Source organism: Pituophis catenifer, unplaced genomic scaffold (assembly GCF_029215685.1).
Source record: "Pituophis catenifer annectens isolate HBS135680 unplaced genomic scaffold, rPitCat1.0.hap2 SCAF_3, whole genome shotgun sequence".
NCBI classification, from domain to species: domain Eukaryota; kingdom Metazoa; phylum Chordata; class Lepidosauria; order Squamata; family Colubridae; genus Pituophis; species Pituophis catenifer.
The window spans coordinates 191,896,742-191,917,756 of NW_027256883.1; the positions used below are offsets into that span (position 1 = coordinate 191,896,742).

Sequence of the window (21,015 nt, forward strand, 5' to 3'; positions counted from 1 at the left end):
AAACCTGGTATGATGCATCTGAAAAGAATGTCACACTCATCTTTGTACAGTAAATTCTGTAAGTGGCTTAACATAATTTGCATATGATTAAAATGGCAAGTTTATCTTTTTCTCTATTCACCCATTATATTGAAATTATTGTCTCCCTTTTCCTGTCTTCCCTAAATATGAAATCTCATATGTCAAAAGTATAGGCAGTGGATTATTGTAGTTGTTTTTCCTGCTCTCTAAAGTTACAAATATTTCTTTCTTCTTCCCATGTCCCATTTCTTATCTATAGACAAATTCACAAAACATCATCTTTTCAGTCCTGGTGTCAGCAGAAAGTCCAGAAAAGATAACTAGAAGTACCAACATATCTTGATTTAATCTTGACCTAACAAACCAACTTTCTATTCCTTCCTTTTATTTCTAACAGACTTAATCTTTAGTTCATTCAAAAATTGTTGTAGAACTTGATTTTTCTTCATTACTTCCTTACTTCATAGCACAGAGTCCTTCAATGTTTTAACAAGCTTCTTTTGCAAATCCAATAGGAAAAAAATATCTTAATCACCCTCTTGGTTTGTCATTTGAACTTCACTTTTAAATTTCAGTACCTCAATAGCTTCTTTTGTAGATTCAGTGAAACAACCATTTGTAAATCATTCTTTTGGCCTATCAGTTGTAAATCAACTTTCAATGCGAACTCTATTTTGTCAGATAAGATTTGTTCTCCATCTGAAATTTCTTTAGTAATATATTTTGGACATAGGTCTGTCCATAGAAGCATTATTATTACTGACATTGTTGAGGCTACTGTTTTCTGATTCCATTCTTCAAAAGTTTCCTTCAGTATTTTTAACATCATAATGTTTTCCATCATCTTATAGGCCCGTATGTCTTCTTTCTACCTATCTTATTTAGCACCTTGCTATTTATTTCAGATTCTTTAAATTGTTAAATTTATTTAAATTTATGATCAAAATTTTCTTTCATTCAAGCTTGAAGATAGACTCGCCCAGCATTTTCAAAGCTGTAATTCCAAGTTCTCTCATAGTTTAGAAGTACTCTTTTAAAAGTTTCTGCCACAGTTGCAAATGAGATGGCAATTCTGTAATGTCTGAATGTTGAAACTTGCAGAAAATCCACTGTCTTTCAGTCTCCTCACAAGGAGCAAATGTGTGAAGCAAATAAGTGATTTTCCATTCTCTCATTAAAAGAGATTCCAAGGAACTGGTCTACTCAATGTTTTCACACAGCCATCCTCGGTTTCCCATACTTCCCATCTGAGGTGTGAGCCCAGTTATTGCATGCAGGATGTGGAGCAAATCCTAATAAACTAAAATATCAGTCTGGGAAGAAATGAAGGATTGTCACTGTCATATTAACATGGTGATCAGCAATTGCTCTAGTTAGCAAATCCTTCCCACATCATTTCTGAATCCATTTTTCTAAATCCCACATCCTTCAACATTACTGATTTTATGGATTTTCTTCAATATCTTATCTGAAGTCCTTTTGAACCATTCATAAGATGTAACCATTCAGGATAAACATTTTTTTTTTATTTTTCCAAGTTAAATTTGAAAAAGGGAACAGTAAGCCAATCTATAAAACGTCTAAAGAGCTGGCTCATTTAAATATGAATTAGAAATATGAAGAAAAAAAAACAAGTTTGGATATACACCCCTCTGACTAGAACAGATTATCTTCAGTTGTATTCCCAAACACGGAGAGAAAATATGAACCAACTTCATGTGTTCAAAAAACGAGTGAAATTCCAAAGAGAGACATTATACCATCAATTTGTAATAAAACAAGTTTTTTGGAAAAAAAATAAAACAAAAGGCAATCCTAGCCTAGGGTCTGTAATATTGTAAAAGAAACCTGATATTAGCAAAAACAGCAGTGAACAGTTTTATTATGACACAGAAATAGAAAATGAACTCTTAGATTTTTTTTCTTTTTGTTACTATAACTTACAAAAACAGAGAGGGAGGGAAGGAAGGAAGGAAGAGAAGAAAGAAAAGAAAGAAAGTGAAAGAGAAAGAAAGAAAGATTCTTAAAAAAGAAAACCACTATATAGCGAGAGCAAAATAAGCAAGGAATAAATCAATTATACCTGACCTGTGGCATACATTCTAGGTGAGCTTCTATTTTGGTTTTTCAATAATCTTTTAAAATCAGTAAGGATTTGATCTTGATTCTACTTTTAATTTTTTATTAAATTCCTGCAAGATAATGGTTATTATCAACTCCTGCAAGATAATGGACAGAATGTGATACAAACCCCATCCCCTTTGCTTATTAATGTCTCACACACGTATTCAAAAGGATAGGATTTGCGTTGCCATTTACTAATTTGATCTATATCCTAAGATTCCCCGGTGTTAAGAGTAAAATTATTTAGGATACTTATAAGAATATAAGAATTGCTTTGCTAGATCAGGCCAAGGTTCATCTTAATCAAGAATCTGGTTTCTCACCATAATCAACCTAGACCTATCTTCTGCTATAGTTATTCCCCTCTGCAAGTGATATTTGGAGGTATGATAATCTCAACCTGGAGTTACCATGAACTCTTTCAAGACAAATCTGTTCTTGATGAATGTACGTAGTCTCTTTTTATAGCTGTCTGTTAGTTTCCCTTACATGTGGTAATGAATGCCATAGGTTAATTGAAGAAATGCTTTCTTTTAAGGTTATGCAAAACCTCAGATTAGGGAAAAAGGGGCTTCAGTGTGCAAAAGATCCATATTTGGCCCTTGTCTACACAACACAACTTTTTCTAGGGATCATCCTACAGTTGCAAAGGGCAGCCATGTGATCCTAGAGGATCCGGAGGCTTAAAGCAATTCCAACAGATCTTAATCAGCACTCCTGTGGGCACTGAAGCACCTTTTTCCAGAGTGCCTTTCTTTGTCTATTTTAAATACTGTATGGTTTTAAAGCTTCAGTGGGTATTTTAAGAGAGAATAAATTCTCTGTCCACTTCATATTACTCATGCATAATTGTATCTTAGATCTTAATGCTCTCCCCTTTTAATAGCTGTTCTTAGAAACTAAAGAGTTGCAAATGTTCTAGCCTAGCATATATTTTATTTCTTTGTAATAACTGTCTCATGTACTTATCAAGCTTAGGCAAGGAAGACTGAAATTACTCATTACTATAAATCTTACTTTTAAATGCCTCTCCAATTCTTTCTTGTCTTAATGGCTGATTTACAAAGGGGTTGCTGGCTTTAATGTGATTCCTTGGGGAAAAATACACATTCAGTATATCTTCTTAATCCCAAATCTCTAGCCAAGATCGCCCCGACAATGTAGCTGTGGCTTATATAGCAAACCACAATGAAACAAATCATGACTTGGCACTTTGAATCAAGACTTCAACTACAATTCAAATCAAATCAAGGAAACATTTTATCTCCAGTAGTATATATATTGAGAATCTATTATCTAATTACCATGCAGAGGCAAGACATAAACCACAAACACACACATTATTTATTACACACAATAATGTATACTGTGACCACTACTGGTAAAGGGTTTGGAAAGTGACATGCTTTGCATGTGTGTTTGATTTCTATAGCTGCCCATCTCAGCAAAAACTCTGGGCAGCTCACAATCCAGGGTTGAGTATTATATTGAACTGACTTAAGTGGTTGAGTTCACATGTATCACAAACACAGAATTTAGATTCTGACCAGCCAGCTAGCTGCAAAAGGCCTTCTAAGGTTACCCAAACACACGTTGGATTGTTTACTTGTTTGGGAGCAATTAGAAGAGACAAATGGGTCCGTTTTCCCTCATAATTTCCCACTCTTAAACTGACCACAAACCCCCAAGTGTAAATCACACACTTCCAAATCAGCCTTTTTGCTGCCAAAGTTAAGAGCAATCATGGTGCTATTAGAAGGCCACAATTGGATGCTGTGGAATGTCTGTGGACATTGGTTACCTCATGCCAACTTGTGATTCATTTCCTGTTCCTTTACTGTGCGGAATAGCCAGAGCAGTTTATGAACAGGGCCTATTAGACATGAACCAGACCACTATGGCTTGTTCAACAAATCATGGGTGAGGAAAATATGGCTTTAGAGCAGGGGTGTCAAATTCATGTTGTCATGGCAGCATCACGTGACTTTTTTGCCCCTTCGCTAAACCAGGCGGGGCCAGTACATGACGCATCTGGCCCACAGGCCGTGCGTTTGACAGCCCTGCTTTAGAGTGAAATAGAAATTTTGCATTACAGTCTGATTTGGAAGCCTTACTGCTTCAGACAGGAAGGCGGGGCAGAGAGCAGTGAGGATGGCAGAAAATATTGGCACTTCACTCAGTTCTATCCAGGACACAGCAATATAAGTGTTATTGCTTGAGCAGGGTCAGGCAATATTGTCTGGGACACTACACATCCTCTTCATGACTTTTTTTCCTTGTTACCTTCTGGGAGGCAACTTCGTAGTATCCGAAACAAAACATCCAGATTCAAGTCACAGTTTTGTTCCATCCAGTATCAACTTTGTGATACTCTCAAGCTTCCACTTTCCCACTATGTATTCAAGAGATGGGCAGTGATTAATGTTTTATATGTATTTATATGGAAGGGTGTAGGTAAATACACGCATGTGCCTGTTATGTATGTGTACACTTTTGAGAGCAGGCAACACAATTTCATTTTTAATGTGTGCCAGTAAAAAAAAAAAAAAAGACAATAAAGGTTATCTTATCTTAAAGCAGGCACAGATCCCTGTGCCAAAGATGCTTTTCACGATGCTTGGTTCTTCCCAAACAATCGGTAGTTGACTTCGCAGACCAGAACCGGCGACGTTTAGTCTACGCAACCTCTCCAGAATGGATGGGATCTAGCAAGCCCGAGCAAAGGGGGCCGTTTTGCTAGTTTCCCTGCAAAGGCGCTCCGGGATCCCACCCAGCCCTGCCCTGGAAGAACGAGCACCTCCTTTTCCCCAGCGCCGCTGACCGTTTCCCCTGTTTTCTGCGAGGGGGGCTCCCCTCCCCGCCGAGAGCACGTAGGCAAGTCCGGAGCAACGTGGCGCTCTTCGGTCCCTACTGTAGGGCAAGTGAAGCTTCCGTGGGCCTCCAGCTTCCCGCGGCTCCCGAAGGAGCAACAATTTCTGCTCCTGCCTCTGTCCTTCTGCGGCGGCGCGGACATCCAGGATGCGATCCTGGCAAAGCCAGAGCTTTGCCCTGGGGGCGTCCCAGCGGCGAGCCCTCTACCGTCGGAATGCGGGACGTCCCTTCATTCTCGCCGCTAAAGTCCAGGGCTGGGAAGCGCTGAACCGCTGGTTGAGGTTTCGATCCCTTAAGGGGCTTCCGGGCCGCCAGTTCTCTTCTCTTTCTCGAGTTGGGAAACAAACTTTTTGGGGGGGAGCTGTGTGCGCCGCTTCCATCAAACATGGGTGAGTTCCTTGTCCGGCGAGGAGAGTAGCAGGGGACGGGGAAGGGAGGACTTCTCTACAGGGCTTCGGTTTGTTCTCTGATGGAAGAAACTTTTTTCGACTTGCTTCTTTCTCAAACAAGTCGCCTTTGCGGTTCGCTTCTCTGCTCCCCATTGCTCTGTCCCGTGTTCTCAGTTGCTGTTTTCCTCTGCCAGACTAATGAGTTAATATCCTACGTGTGCATCTATCTATCTGTATCGTTTTGTTTTTGTTTGTTTTTATTGGATTTGTATACCGCCCTCCTCCCTAAGGACTCAGGGCGGTGAACAGCCACAAAATAAAACACATAAATACAAAAATTTAAAATAGAATAAAAACGAATTAAATAATTTGGCTGAGACAAATTAAAATACCCAATAATTTAAAAAACAAATTAAAATTTACATTTAACAGGGGAAAAGATTTAGGCCAGGCCAGCTTGATGAAATAAGAAAATCTTGAGCGCGCGATGGAAGGTGCGCAGATCCGGGATCCTCCGTACCTCCGTGCTTTGCCAAACGCTTTTAAAATGGTCTCAAGAAAAAAAAATAGTTCTCCTTCTTTATCTTGGATTACAGTGTTAGGTCTAGGAGCGGAAGCACTAACATCCCCTGTCTGATGCCCCTTGGGAAGCACTGGGTTAGAACTGACCAGGGATGGTAGGAGTTGAGGTCAAGTCAGCCAGATTGGAAGATTTCAGTGGGTTCAGTGAAAGCTAAGAGTAGCCGAAGGCGCTCGCTTTCCTAATCAAGCTGCATTCTTTTGCACTGTCAAAGTGCAGAGTTGATAGGATTGAGTCGCAGTGTCACCGTCCACCGTGAACCTAAGCAAGTAGCTCGTAAGACTACTGTCTCAGACCTGTTTATCGTTCTTTTGGCTAATCGGCAAACTATAAACTTGCCAACTACATTTTAGCCCAGTGTATTCTTGTGAACAGACCTCATGGGATTAAGTTTACATTTCAGTATATCATACAATCCCAGAACACATTGGTTTCGTGGAGTAGTTTATAAGAAGGTAGGGCATGAGAATATTGTCTGCCTCTGATATTCAGGTGGCCTTTTAATAAATGTTACATGTTTGCTCAAGAATAAGACCTGCTCTATTAAATGGGTTTTGTTTAGATAAGGGGTCTCCAACTTTGGCAACTTTACGACTTGTGGAGCTCAACTCCCAGAATTCCTCAGCCAGCGCATGCTGGAGACCCTTGGTTTAGATGGAAGACAAGACCTTTCTTGATCATTGTTTACAGAATGAAACACCTTGCCATTTATTTCCCCAATTAAATGCGGCCACTGGTTTAATTTACCTTTCTAGCACAAAAACATACTTGCTAATGTCAGAAAAAGATTTAGCACAGCCATTAATGAAAGTTCAGATTGAAATCAGTTTGCTCCTCTGTATCGGTTTTCAAAGGCAGCACACTATTTCAGTTAAAAATTCATTTGGCTTCCTACCCTTTTTATAATACGATGGTGGGGTGCCAGAGAATGGGGGAGAAATTGAAAGTACCTCAATTCTTTGAATACAGGATTGCAGCTATTGACACAATTTTCAAGTGTGTTGATAATTTTAAGGGTTAATGTTTGAAGATTAAAGTTTACAATTGCACCAAGCCATGGTTAGTTGAATAAGACAGAGTAGCCTAGTTCACATGTAAGCTATAAAATCATACTTTCCAAATTTCATTTTGCTAACTCTAACCCAAACAAACCACATTGCGGTTTATGATATATGATCCTTAGGTAAAGGAGAAAAAAGTACTTCTTTTTATCCAGTTATCTTCAACCCTTGTAAGAGGTTGGGCTATAAAGTCAACTATAAAATATTTAAACCTTTAAAAAGTTTTCAATAGGCATAGAGGAGGGAAAAAGCTGCTTTAATGAATAGTAGAGAGGCTTGCTTGATCAGATCTGGACCATTTCTTCCCTTCCAAACCATTTTTGAAGTATGCCTTCAAACTATTCTGTCTATTCCTTTATTTCTGCTTTCAGCAATCTCTGGGTTAAAATATGAATTTTCATCTATGTATACCAGAACTTTATTATTTATGGCATGACTGATCTGTCCAATCTGTACCTCCAGACTTTGTGTTTGATTATTAAAAGTTGCAGTACTCGGTCTCTGAGCTGTTATTCCTAACTCCAGGAATACACACTCCATGAAGTGTTTTAATTCGTTCCTCCATTCAGACATTTATTTTACAGATCTTGTATACAGCTCCAACTTCAACTCTAGGTAGATAATAATAAAATAACACAATAAACTAGATAATCAATAAACTGAGTCCATTTGGTATAGCATTTAAGGTTCTGGATTAGAAACCATAAGATTGTAATTTCTAATCTTATGCATAAAAGCTATATAGGTGACTTTTAACCAGTCCCCCCCTCTCTCTCTCCCTCCCCCTCCCCCTCTCTCCCTCTCCTCCCTCCTTCCCTCCCTGCCCCCAGTTCACCATAAAATATTGTGATGAAAAAAGAAAGAGGGAGAATTATGTATGCCATGTTCAATAAAATAAAGGTAGATAAAAATCAAAGACTGATAATATAAAGATAAAGCAACTAAAGATTTAAAAAGTAATCAGATTTGGCCATTAACAAAAGGGAAGCAAACACAGCTAAGAGTTCTTATCTTTAGTTTTTCTTGTCTGTCTCCTTGTTGCATACTAAGTTTAGAACTTAATGTACTTAAATATAGGCCTAGTTCTTCACAAGTTACAGTCTAGTTGTCTCACTCCAAAACTGGAAGCAATTTCTGTAGAAGTGAATGCTCAAACAGACCAAGAAATGTTTCATATGGCAAAAATAATGCAACAATGAAAGTTCTCATTTATTTCTTCTGACCTACGTGTTGTCTATTTGGGGATGGGAGAGACAGCAAAGTTAGACACTGAAATTCTACTAACAATGTGAAGAGATGAAGTACAAAAATAAGGCTTCTTTTTTTTAACAGCAAAGAATTAGATATTAATTTTAGTGGCTGAGAATGAAGTTTGGAGCTGTTGGGGGGGTTAGTTAAGAATTAGACTAAGGCCATGATGGCGAACCTATGGCATATGGTGGCACACAGAGCCATATCTGTGGGCACGCAAGCATTGCCCTACCTCAGCTCCAGCGCGCATGTGTGTGCCGGCCAACTGATTTCCGAGCCTTCCAGGCCCACCGGAAGTCGGGAAACGGGCTGTTTCCTACCTCTGGAGGGCCTCCGAGGGGGGGGGGGGAAGGCTGTTTTTGTCCTCCCCAGGCTCCAAGAGAGCTTCTGGAGCCTGGGGAGAGCAAAAAACGGGCCTTCTGGGCCCACCATGCCATTGTGTGCCAAAAGTAGGGGATCGCGCATGCAGGGTGCAGGGGGGCATTGAATTATGGGTGTGGGCGCATGCGTGCTCCCCCACTTTTGGCATGTGACAGCAAAAAGGTTAGCCATCATTGGACTAAGGCATAAGCTCCTAGGAAACCCAATGGCTCTTCTGCCAATTGAACAGTCACCTCGTATATAATCCTCACCTGAATTCTCATCCACTTTCTCAGCTGCCTCAACTGCAACTCACCATTCTTGGAAACCTCTTCCTACAAAAGTGTATTTATGATGTTGTTATTTTCGTGGCATTGAGCAAATGTTCCCCAGGTAAAAGGATGGAACCAAATCTAGCCAAGGACTGAATTCTCTTCCTCCATATAGTTGGCTGATGTTATGTGAATAGAGGGCTTCCTGGGTTATCTGTAGGGAAGGAACAGGCTCAGGCTCAACCCATCCAAGACTGAGTGGCTGTGGTTTCCGACGTCCCGATATAGTCAGTTGACGCCATCGCTGACTATTGGGGGCGAATCGCTGGCCCCCATGGAAAGGGCTCGCAACTTGGGCGTCCTCCTGGATTCACGGCTGTCTTTAGAAGAGCACTTGACAGCCGTGACCGGGAGGATTTTCCATCAGGTCCGCCTGATTCACCAGTTCGTCCCTTTCTGGATCGGGACTCCTTAAACACGGTCACTCATGCCCTCGTCACTTCCCACCTGGACTACTGTAACACTCTCTACATGGGGCTCCCCTTGAGGAGCACCCGGAGGCTCCAACTGACGCAAAGTGCGGCCGCGTGGGTGGTTATGGGAGCGACATGGCGCTCCCATGTAATACCTCCTGCGCGAGCTGCACTGGCTCCCAGTGGTCTTCCGGGTGCACTTCAAGGTTTTGGTTACCACCAAAGCGCTCCATGGCTTAGGGCCTGGTTATTTACGGGACCGCCTGCTGCTGCAAACGGCCTCCCACCAGCCGGTACGCTCTCACAGAGAAGGACTCCTCCGGGTGCCGTCGGCCAAACAATGTCGGCTGGCGGCCCCCAGGGGGAGAGCCTTCTCTGTGGGGGCACCTACTATCTGGAACGAGCTCCCCCCAGAGATACGGAGGATCCCGGATCTAGGCACCTTCCGCCATGCTCTTAAGACCTTTTTATTTCACCAGGCTGGTCTGGCCTAATCTCTCCCATTCTCTTTTTAATGTAAATTTTAATGTAAATTTTAATTTGTTCTTAACCTGGGGTTTTAAATTTGTCTTGGGCTAAATTGATTTAATTCGATTTTACTTCTGCTCTTAAATTTTTGTATTCTATGTGTTTTATCTTGTGCCTGTTCACCGCCCTGAGTCCTTCGGGAGTAGGGCGGTATATAAATCAAATCAAATGAAATGAAAATGAAATGAAACAGTTGGAAAGGACCTTGTAGGTCATCTAGTCCAACCCCCTGTTCACGCAGGAGACCTATACTAGGGATTCGAACCGTCGAACTACCAACCTTTCTGATTAACAGCCTCTTAGCCACTGAGCCACCTAGTTAGGTAAAATCAACATGGGTGAATCTCCAGCCCTTTTTACATGCATCATATAGACCTCAATATAAAAAGGTAAAGGGCTTTGATTGCACTGTCCTGGTCATCTTGATTTTTTCCTATCATTCCCTCTGATGTCTCTATAAGGCCCTCAGTTCCTTAAAACCATTCTTTCTGCCATTCTTTCTTCCATGCTTGCTTATAAGTTCAATAAGCAAGTCTATACACCAGTGTTTCTCAATCTTGACCCAGTGGTGGGTTGCCCCCAGTTCAGACCGGTTCTATAGAACCGGCAGTAAAACCGGAGGGAGGCTCTGCCCACCAACCCCGACGTCATCAGAACGCTTCTGCGCATGCCCCGTTGCAAACCGGTAGAAAAGGTAAGTAGAACCCACCCAGGCCTTGACCCCTTTAAGACACATGGACATCAATATGTTGGCTGGGGAATTCTGGGAGTTGAAATCTATATATCTTAAAGTGGCCAAGGTTGAGTAACACTCCTATAGACACTTCGCTGGGAGTAAATCCCAATAAATGTATCTCGGGGGGTAGGTATGTACAGAACGGTCCAAAAAAAATGTCACAAAGCCTGGTTGGTATGACCAGCTGCAACTCTGGGACTTTTTCAGCAATTATTTATAGCTTTCATGAGAATTCTCTCCCTAACAAAGAATGATTTGATATCCGTTTGGTATCTTTTTCCTCCACTAGCTGCATTTTAATAAAAACGTATAGGCTGATAACAACAGTAAGGGAAATGGGGTTTCAATAGAATCTAATTGATTCAACTTCTGCATTCACATGAGTCTCTTATGTGCCTAATGGAGCTTCCAGGTAGAAACATTTGAATCTGCAAATCCCTTCTACCGATTCTGATGAAATAGTTGTTTATAATAATACAGTTTCGGTTTAAATAATGCATAGTAAAATTGAAAGCGTTGGTAGTGCAGCAGACTAAAGCACTGTTAAGTAACACTAGCTGCCTGCAATTACTGCAAGTTCAAATCTCACCAGGCTCAAGGTTGACTCAGCCTTCCATCCTTTCGAGGTAGGTAAAATGAGGACCCGGTTTGTGGGGGCAATAAGCTGACTTTGTATAAAAGAGAACACTGCTGGGGGGAGGGGCGAAAGCCCTACTAAGCAGGTATATGGCACATGGCAATAAGGCCAAGCGCTTATTTCAGGGTTCAAAAAAATATAAGACAGGGTCTTATTTTTGAGGAAACACGGCTACTAAGAGATCCAATTCGGTCTAATGATTATGGCCCCAGGAAAGAAAGTGGGAGACCCCAAATTCTAATCCTGCCTTAGCCATGAAAGCCAGCTGCATGACCTTGGGCCAGTTTTAACCCAACCATCTCACAGATTTGTTATTGTGGAAAAAATAGGAGGAGGAAGGTGTGATGTATATGTTTGCTGCCTTGATTTTTTTGGGGAAAAAAAATCAAGCATAGAAACAAACAAACAGATAATCTGTGGGATATGCTTGAAAATAAATATACATAAAGTTGGATTGTAAGAATGGGGTCTAGATCAAGCCAATTGATCTAGTTTCATTATACTGAATGTTAAAAGTTAGTCATTGCAGTGTTTCTGCTTATTGCATGCAGGACAATCAGAATAGAGTTTGGATCCAGATTTAAATATTTTGTGAATGAAAAATAATGTTTTATAAATCATCTCTCTAAAACCCTTAAGGACAGAAATCTTGATTCACTAAACGGAGTTCTCTGTGTACTGTGACATCCATCCATAACCTGTCAGTGGCTGTTAGCATGCTAATAGGAGCTGATGTGTTACATTATGCTGTTCATAATAATGTACAGTAAACATTGCCCTGTTGGATTGGACACCTACCCTATCTAGCCTAGCAATCTGTTCTCATAATGACCAACCAGCTGCCCAAAGAAGCTCCCTAATTTCCAGCAGATGGCTTTCACAGGCAATAATACTGTTTTACAACCTGCTGCTAGGGAATTTGAAATTCAACTTCCGCACAACACGAAGGGTACATCCATCACAGAGACTAGAAGGTTAAACCAAAGCTACAAACACTCTCACTCGGCCCTGAAGTTTGCCAGGAGATAGTTCTTGTCTCTCTGCCCAGTCTATTCTACAAGATGGTTGTGAAATAAAACGAATTGTTACAGTGACCATATGTCCTTTATTATAGAGGACAGCCTTTTACGGTATTTGAGAAAGCTGTTCTTCAGATCTACTTAATTTTCAAAAATTCATATTTGTCCTTTATTTTGGTCATTTAACTTGTGTCATACAAATGGTACCACTTAATGCCCAAGTTTTCGCATCCACGTGAAAAAAATATGGAAACCAAATTCTTTTTAAATGAATAAATGCACATATACTCTTTGATTTTAAATATTTTAATATGCATTTTTGTAGTTTTTCTTGGTTTGCTCTTGAATTTGCCCTTCTAAAGCAAACATAAGCTATTAAAGCGTTTTTTATCTTCATGAACTCCTCTCAGATTTGCCCCCTTTTCAGGTTTGTCCTTTGTTTTTTCTCAAGAAAATATGTCCACTGTAATTATGGTGAGATAATTGCTAGCTTCCACTTTTACGAGAAGGCCAAAGTATAAATAGATGGTGAATGCAGATTTGTAGTTATACAAAAAAAAATCCCTTCAGAGCAAAATATGCACCCAAGTAATACATCCCTTTCAGGGGTGGGTTCTACTTACCTATACTACCGGTTCGCAACGGGCTGGGCGCACGTGCTTGCTTCACACGCGTGCGCACTCTTCTGCACAAGTACAGAAGCTTCTGCACATGCACAGAAGTGTTTTCATGACGTCAGGGTCAGTGGGCGGAGCCTCCTGCCGGTTTTACTACCGGTTCTATAGAACCGTTGCGAACCAGGGGCAACCCACCACTGATCCCTTTCCTTAAGATGTTGCTATGCTTACTTTGATATAAAACATGCTGCATACTGTCATGATCTAGGTAGAATTTGGGATTCAAATTTAGGCCTATAAAACCTTTGAAAAGCAGCTTTATTTTTAATAATTTGAAAATAATGGACACTTTTCCAGGAACCCATGGGATATTCAAAATACGTTGCAGTGGGGACTATACTAAATCTGGTTACCGTACCCTGTTTTCTGCCCTAGCAGGTTTTCCACGTTTTCCAACATTGAGTCATACTTCTGTGACTCTTGCAAATACTCTTGTTTCACTGGGGCTATGACGTAGGTTCTCCTAACTGCGCTTCCCCCCCCAAAAAAAGATTAATTTGCATTTCAGAAAATCCTGCCTTTTCTGACCTCAGAAACGTTGACATTCAGATTTGTTTTAGTAGATAAGACAGAAAGGTAAGGTCTTAAAAACCACAATATCATTAAAGTGAACATGCTGATGTACAGGTAGTCCTCAACTTACGATCACAATTGAGCCCAAAATGTTTGCTGCTAAGTGAAACATTTGTTAAGTGAGTTTTGCCCCATTTTTTGACTTTTCTTGCCACAGTTGTTAAGTGAATCACTGCAGTTGGCAAATTACTAACACAATTGTTAGGTGAAACTGGTTTCACCATTGACCTTGCTTCTCAGAAGCAAAGGTGATCATATGCCACACCTGGACACAGCTACCCTCATAAATATGAACCAGTTGCCAAGCATCTGAATTTTGATCATGTGACCATGGGGATGCTGCAGTGATCGTAAGTATGAAAAACGGTCATAAGTCACTTTTTTCACTGATGTTGTAACTTTGAACAGTCAGTAAATGAACTGTTGTAAACTTGTATTGGAGACAATTAATCCTGGATTGACTTTATATGTAAAACAATAATAACAAATTTTGCTTTCAAATGTGATGTAGCTTACAACACTGAAGTTATTATAAGCTATACCAACTTAAAGAAGAAGCTCTGTCAGATCTCACTCTTGCTCTTATTCTCAATCTCCAGGACAAGCATTGTTCGTCCTCCTGCTGACATCAGCAATCTCACTCCTTGGAGGACTGATCTTTGGCTATGAACTCGGAATCATCTCAGGAGCCCTGTTGCAGCTGCAGGTGGTTTTCCATCTTCGTTGTATTGAGCAGGAGGTCCTTGTGAGTGCCTTACTCATTGGAGCTCTCATAGCTTCTTTGGTTGGAGGAATCTTTATTGACCGGCAGGGAAGACGGAAAGCAATATTGCTCAGCAATGCAGTTTTGCTGTGTGGCAGTCTCATCCTGACACTTGCTAGATCACTTATTTGGCTGGTGGCTGGACGTCTGACTGTAGGTTTTGCCATTTCTTTATCATCTATGGCGTGCTGCATATATGTCTCTGAAATGGTGGCTGCCCATCAGCGAGGGCTATTGGTATCCCTTTATGAAGCTGGAATCACCATGGGCATCTTACTTTCGTATGCACTGAATTATATCTTTGCTGACACTCCTGAGGGATGGCGATACATGTTTGGCTTGGCTATTGGCCTGGCCGTCATCCAGCTTCTCAGCATCCTGTTCCTCCCGAACAACTCCAAGGCTTTCAAGGCACACTACAGTGTGACTCATAGTAACCTCATTCAACCTCACAAGAATGAAGATGGTGAAGACATAATATTTCCATGCCCCATGGAGAAGAATTATTCTCTTGTCGATCTCCTCAGATCAAAGGACAATATGAGAAACAGGACTTTGGTTGGCCTGGGATTGGTCCTCTTTCAACAGTTCACCGGACAGCCCAATGCCCTCTATTATGCATCGACTATCTTCCGTTCTGTGGGATTTCAGACTGATTCCTCTGCTATCCTAGCCTCTGTTGGTCTAGGGGTGATGAAAGTTATCGCAACTCTGTTTGCCATGTTTTTTGCAGATAAGGTTGGCCGAAGGGTGTTGCTGATGGCTGGATGTTTGGTGATGTCTTTTTCAGTTATGGTTATTGGCCTGGTCAGCTGCTCTGTTCCATTAGATATGGTTAAAGACTGTGAAACGCTCATAGATTCAAACAATACTTCCTTCCGTTCACCTTCTCTCCACATAAATTCAGTTTCTCCCCAACCAGCTGCTTCCTATTTCTTATTGACAAAAGATACTAGTGAAATACAAGCTGAATCAACTTTTGCTATCATGAGACCAGCAGTCAATGCCAAAACGCTTACCGATAATAAAAGTGGAGAAAAAAGGGCAACTGTTACATTAGAAACTGAGAAAACTCCATTTCTCACCCAGTCAGTGGAAGAAAAAGAACGGGATACCAATTCTTCAATGAGTGGGGCCTCTTCCAAGCAGCACATGCTCCTAAACTGGATTACACTCCTGAGCTTGATGGCCTTTGTAAGTGCATTCTCAATTGGATTTGGACCAAGTAAGTATCTTCCTGATTTCATACTTCTTGTCCTAGGGCCTTCTGACATAGATGGACCTGTCTATACCTGAATATGTTTTGAGTCTTAATAAGTAGTTTATTATGTTTGTTTGTTGGGCTTCTGTGCTGCCCAATTAGTTTGGCTCCGAAATGGCCTGCAATTACTCCTTACGGTATTAAAATTAGAATATCGTGGTATGTGCCATAATAGAACAAATGAAGTAAGTCATTTGATTCATGAATCTATACATGCAAACCATAAATGCATTTGCAGTTTCTGCGGGAGTTCCTATTCTTTATTAGAGTATTCCATAATAAAGAGGGTCAGGAATGGAGGGAGTGTTCATTTAAAAAGAAAATAACCCAGGAAAAAGAACTCTTAATTTTCAGTCATTAGCCTCTTTAATTAAATTTTATAGGGCTTATTCTGGCTAAATGTGAATAGGCTTTTGAGTGGATAATTTTCTGATCTTCTAAAGCCACTCTGTGTTCACTTCAGAGATGATTTTAGACCAGGGTAGCAATCTTATGCCCAGGAGCTTCATTTAGAAACAAAAGAAAAATGAAACCGCTTAGCTTCCAAAGGCCATAAGATAACAGGTATGGTACCTGGTTACAATCAGGTAACATGAGAAGTTTGGGGAGGGGGTTATATTAAAATTCCATTACTCTGCAGAAAGTCAAGCAGCAAGTTTGTCCAATTCCCATTCTTGATATATTTTGGGAACTGAAATAAGTTGGCACGGGTCACACAGGAATCCATGGTTTATGCACCTACAATGAGTCTTACACTATTGTTCTGTCTCACTTTAAACTGGACATGCTAAGGACAAGCTTTCTCCTATGCTTTGCCACTAAGCTAAGCACCTAGTCTTGTTCCATTCAATAAGTGGAATCACTGGAGTATTTTCTCTCTCACACACACAACTTTCTAAAAGAGTTCCTTTTACCTATCTGTTCCAGGAAGTAAGCACTGTGTTCAAATGTTTTTACATACCTAGTTAAGCAAACATAACTATGGATAACATACATCTGCCGATTTATAATTCCACAGTTTGCAAATAAAATGTCAATATTTTCAGTTGAGGCGTTAGTACTACAAACAATGACTCCAGCATATTTTGTATGCCTGCTCCAAATACTTAGAAGATATCTAAATGAAAGAGGAACCTGTGTTGGCCAGTTAGAAGCCTTAGAAAAGATAATTTAATCAGGTGAGGTTTGCATTTGATTAAAAGAAAAGTATTATTTTAAGAAAAGTTGAAGTTCAGACTAGCTGGTTTTTATTGACTGACAGTTTAATTGATTTATGTGATTTCTGCATATTGCTATTCTTCCTTTCAGAAGCAGAGTGGTTTACAAAAGAATTTTTTAAAAAAACAGTCTTAAATAAAACTGTCACAATAAAACCAGAAATGTTTAAAAACCAATAAATACAAACATTAAAACAAATTTAACAAATGAATAAAAACACTGGTCATCTTAAAGTGAATCTATTCCTAGAGAAATTGTTATCTCATAAATTGTTGGGTGAATAGTCATGTCTACAATTATTTTCAGAAAGATAGCATAGGTACCAGCTAAACATCTTTCTGAAGTTCCATAATTGGAATGCTATAACCAAGTACTATAAGTGCTGCTCCAAGGCATTGCCTGTGAACTGATCTCATTGGTAGAACCACAAGTAGGGCTTTTATCTTCATTATTTGGGCCAAGCAATCTCACAAAAAAATTGATATAAACTTCAGTTAATAAATCTGATATTGACTTCTACATTATTTTATATTATTCATGAATCCAACCGTTTACCATGGTCAATTTGTTGATACTGGTACTTGACAAAGCAGCCTTTAGTCCATAAGTGCTCTCTGGTGCAATGCATTCACCTGGGCAATGCAATGCCCAGCCTTCTTATTGATGTTCTCTAGATGGGTTAAAACTGTAACTAGAACTCTGTAATTTCTAGCCATCAGGGCCCCACTTAGTTATTAAAATGACATGGGACACTACTGTAATGCACCTACTAATACAGTTTTCCAAAATGAAGAGAAAAGGTAAAATCTTCCCTAACTTGAGTTGACATCTGGAGACTACATGTCCATGTCCATATTGTTTTCTTAACCAGTGAGATGGAAGTTATTTTCCATTGCCTTTTGGTATTTTTATTAGTTTCCACTCTACTCCACAAATTGAATTTACTGATGACCTCACATTAAACTATTTACCAGGTCAGCTTTACTCTCCTCAGCTTCTTCAGGATTAGCCAAATTCATCTAGGTATTGCACCCGTTGTAACAAGTAATTTTTTTTTATTGTTCCAGTTATTTTACAATCCAGTGAAAATGTCTGTCTTGTCCACTCACACTCTGTACACATAGAATTTTCTGGAACAGTGTACTACCTATCTTTTCAATGTTTCTTGTAAAAAAGTAACATGCATGTGCAGATATTTATTTTATGTTTAAAAGTGTGTGAGTTTAAAAGTCTGTTTAGGAGCAAGAGTAATAGTGGTAGTAGTCATAATCATCATCATCATCATCATCATCATCATCATCATCCAGAGTGTCTATCTTCATGTCTTCATTGTGTTTAACTCGAAGCTTCTGAATAATTGCATCTTCCAACCCAACAGTTCAAGCTTTCTTTCTATAATATTGTTCCCATTCCAGTTTCTTCTTATGGTTGGACAAAATGTTGCTTATGATTTGTTTCTTCCTCATGCCTAATTGCACTCCTTGACTTTCTTTTCTCCTCCCACAGTGACATGGCTTGTCCTCAGTGAGATCTATCCAGCTAGCATACGAGGGAGAGCTTTTGCGTTCTGCAATAGTTTCAATTGGGCTGCCAATTTACTAATCAGTCTTACATTCCTTGACATCATTGGTAGGTATAGTATTGGCTTGTTGTTGACATTCTTTTCTGCTAACCATAGCGGAGGTGATAATAGGGTGCACTTAGACCTGTGTTTCTCAATCTCAACATGTTTTGGATTTATGGACTTTAACACCTAGAATTCCCAATTCTGGGAGTTGAAGTTCATGTCTTAAAGTTGCTGAAGTTGAGTAACCCTGATCTAGACCCAACAAAGGGTCACTGCCATTGTCTTGTCTCCTGTTTATTATGTCACTTCTGGAGTCATGATCAGACATATATAATAACTAGAATGTTAAATTTAGACTCAAGATAGCCAGTCTCAAATCTCTACCAAACCAGAAAACTCAGTTCAAGGCAATCTTAGTCTACTCTACGTCAGAAGCCATGGTGCTTCTCATGATTTTCTTGGATGGGCAAAAGTAACTTTTAAAAGAAGATATCATAATGGTGTCATTAGAAGAAGAAAAAAATCCAAAGTCCATAGCTGAATAATATATTTATTAGGCGATACAGTGTTTTCCTCACAAAAGAGCAGACAAATATTTACATGCTCCAGAACTCTGCATCAGAGGAGATAATACTAAGGCTGCAGAAGAAGGTAAAAAATCCAAAATTACACCAGATGTTGTGGTTTGCCATTTAGTGTCATTCTCAAGAGTGGGATTGCATACTGAATGTATTGTCACTAGTAGATATTAAATTAAAAAATTACAACTAGTAGTATGAAACAGTTGTTGGCCCAGACATGTGCAACCCCAGGTCTGAAATTTAAAAAGTCAGTTGTTTCCTAATACAGTACAGTACAGTACAATACAACACAACACAACACAACGACAATTGTGAAGCTAATATGAAGCTACTTCTGAAGCTCACTTGAAAAAGTAAGATTATAATCTATCTGATTTTATGAGGTCTGTGGAGATTCTTAATCACACAGGTCATGGTTGAAGAAGAAACTGTAGAAGTTTCTTGGATGAGAAGCGAAACATTTTCAAAGAAGAAGGAAAAAAAAGTCCAGTTACCTTTTGGAAAAGCATCTCTGGAACTTCTATGAGAAGGGTTGCATTTCTTCAGTTAATTTAGCTGGTTTAGACATTGTTTCTTTCAGAAGTTTTTAGAATTATTTTTGGGTTTGAGGTAATATTTTAAAATATTGTCAAAATATTTCAAGTATTGCCAGATATTTTAATTCCAGAAATATTATGTCAGCCCTCATTTGTAGTTCAGATATGTATTAGTCTGTGTGTGGAAGAGGAAAGCCATCTGGTCCTGCTGTTAATAGTAAAACTCATCTGAAAAGTATTTATGGCAATTGTCCATCCCCAAGGTACTAAAGGTGGAGAAACACTGCAAAACCATGCTGTTAATGTTTTTAAAACCTTTTATTATTGTTATTACCTCACCCCTGAGAGGTTTTGCAATCAAAATGCTATAAAGTGATAATTTTAATTCAATTTAATTAAAATGACTGGCACCTTTTACAATGCATCTATTGTTGTACTAATGCCCAGAAGAAACTTCTGTTTTTGCTGAATGCGTGAGTCTAATAAAGTGTAAATTTACTTTTGAAAGGAAATTTTGAAGCTCCTTTTAAGTAGCCTTTGGTAAGCTCCTGATTTCACGACATCCTTTATCCTATCCCAGCAAATGTGGCTTTATGTCATACATTGATTTTGTTACATTTCTCCATGCAGATATCATTGGCTTGTCATGGACTTTCATTTTCTATGGACTGGTGGGATTGGCGGCTGTATTATTTATTTATTTATTTGTACCTGAAACCAAAGGACAGTCTCTGGAAGAGATAGACCATCAGTTCTCAAAGAAGCGGTATGTCGTAGTTTGGCTTTGGCTACAATATCTGTCACTGCTAACACTGACCAATGCAGAAGTGTTTTGCCCATATCATAGAGAATTTGAAGCAGGGCATGGTCAATCCATATTAATCTCTTCGTTGTTTTGGCAGGTTGCTGCAGAGGAATATATGCTGGCACCAACTATGGCACAGAAGAGAAATCTATACACGTGCTCAATATCAAAGAGTAGACAATTCTAATGCTTCCTGAAAAAGGAGCCATCACTCATGATGTGACACAATGGTTACTATATCATGCTGGAAGTTTTATGGTGACTTTCCCAAAAAAAGAAATTCTGGTACTATTTCATGACAATCTTGTATTTATGTAGGTGACAATATAATTCTTTTTTTTATAAATATACATATTTTGTTATGTGTAGAATCTAGCATCCCAGCCCCTGGAGGAAGTATATCTGGTATGTTCATATATTTTATAAATATTTGATGAATAAAATATATTTGAGCCTATTGATTGGATATTTGGATAGTATGTTTTTCAACTTGATGGATTTTGTTTATCCTAAAGGAGATGCTTTTGTATCTCCAAAACCATTTGTTGGAGAAAACCTCCCTCATCTATTTTCCAATACCTCTTTCAGTTTATGGCTAAGTAGCATCCCCCCTCTCCAGACAATCCATTGGGACCTGATTGTACTAACCAGTAAGGAAATGCTGACTTTTTAAGAAATCAGACAGAAGTATGTCAGAAAAGAAAAGAAAAAA

The 21,015-nt window shown here is 39.5% G+C and overlaps 1 protein-coding gene across 1 annotated transcript; it reads left to right on the plus strand.

Moving 5' to 3' along the window:
* Positions 1-5,270: 5,270 nt before the first annotated feature.
* SLC2A10 (solute carrier family 2 member 10) lies at positions 5,271-20,514 on the plus strand. The gene is made up of 5 exons (XM_070940030.1): positions 5,271-5,405; positions 14,172-15,560; positions 18,321-18,443; positions 20,129-20,264; positions 20,401-20,514. Exons 1-5 carry the CDS (start codon positions 5,402-5,404, stop codon positions 20,498-20,500), a joined length of 1,752 nt encoding a protein of 583 aa, XP_070796131.1. The 5' UTR covers positions 5,271-5,401; the 3' UTR covers positions 20,501-20,514.
* The last annotated feature ends 501 nt before the right edge of the window (positions 20,515-21,015 follow it).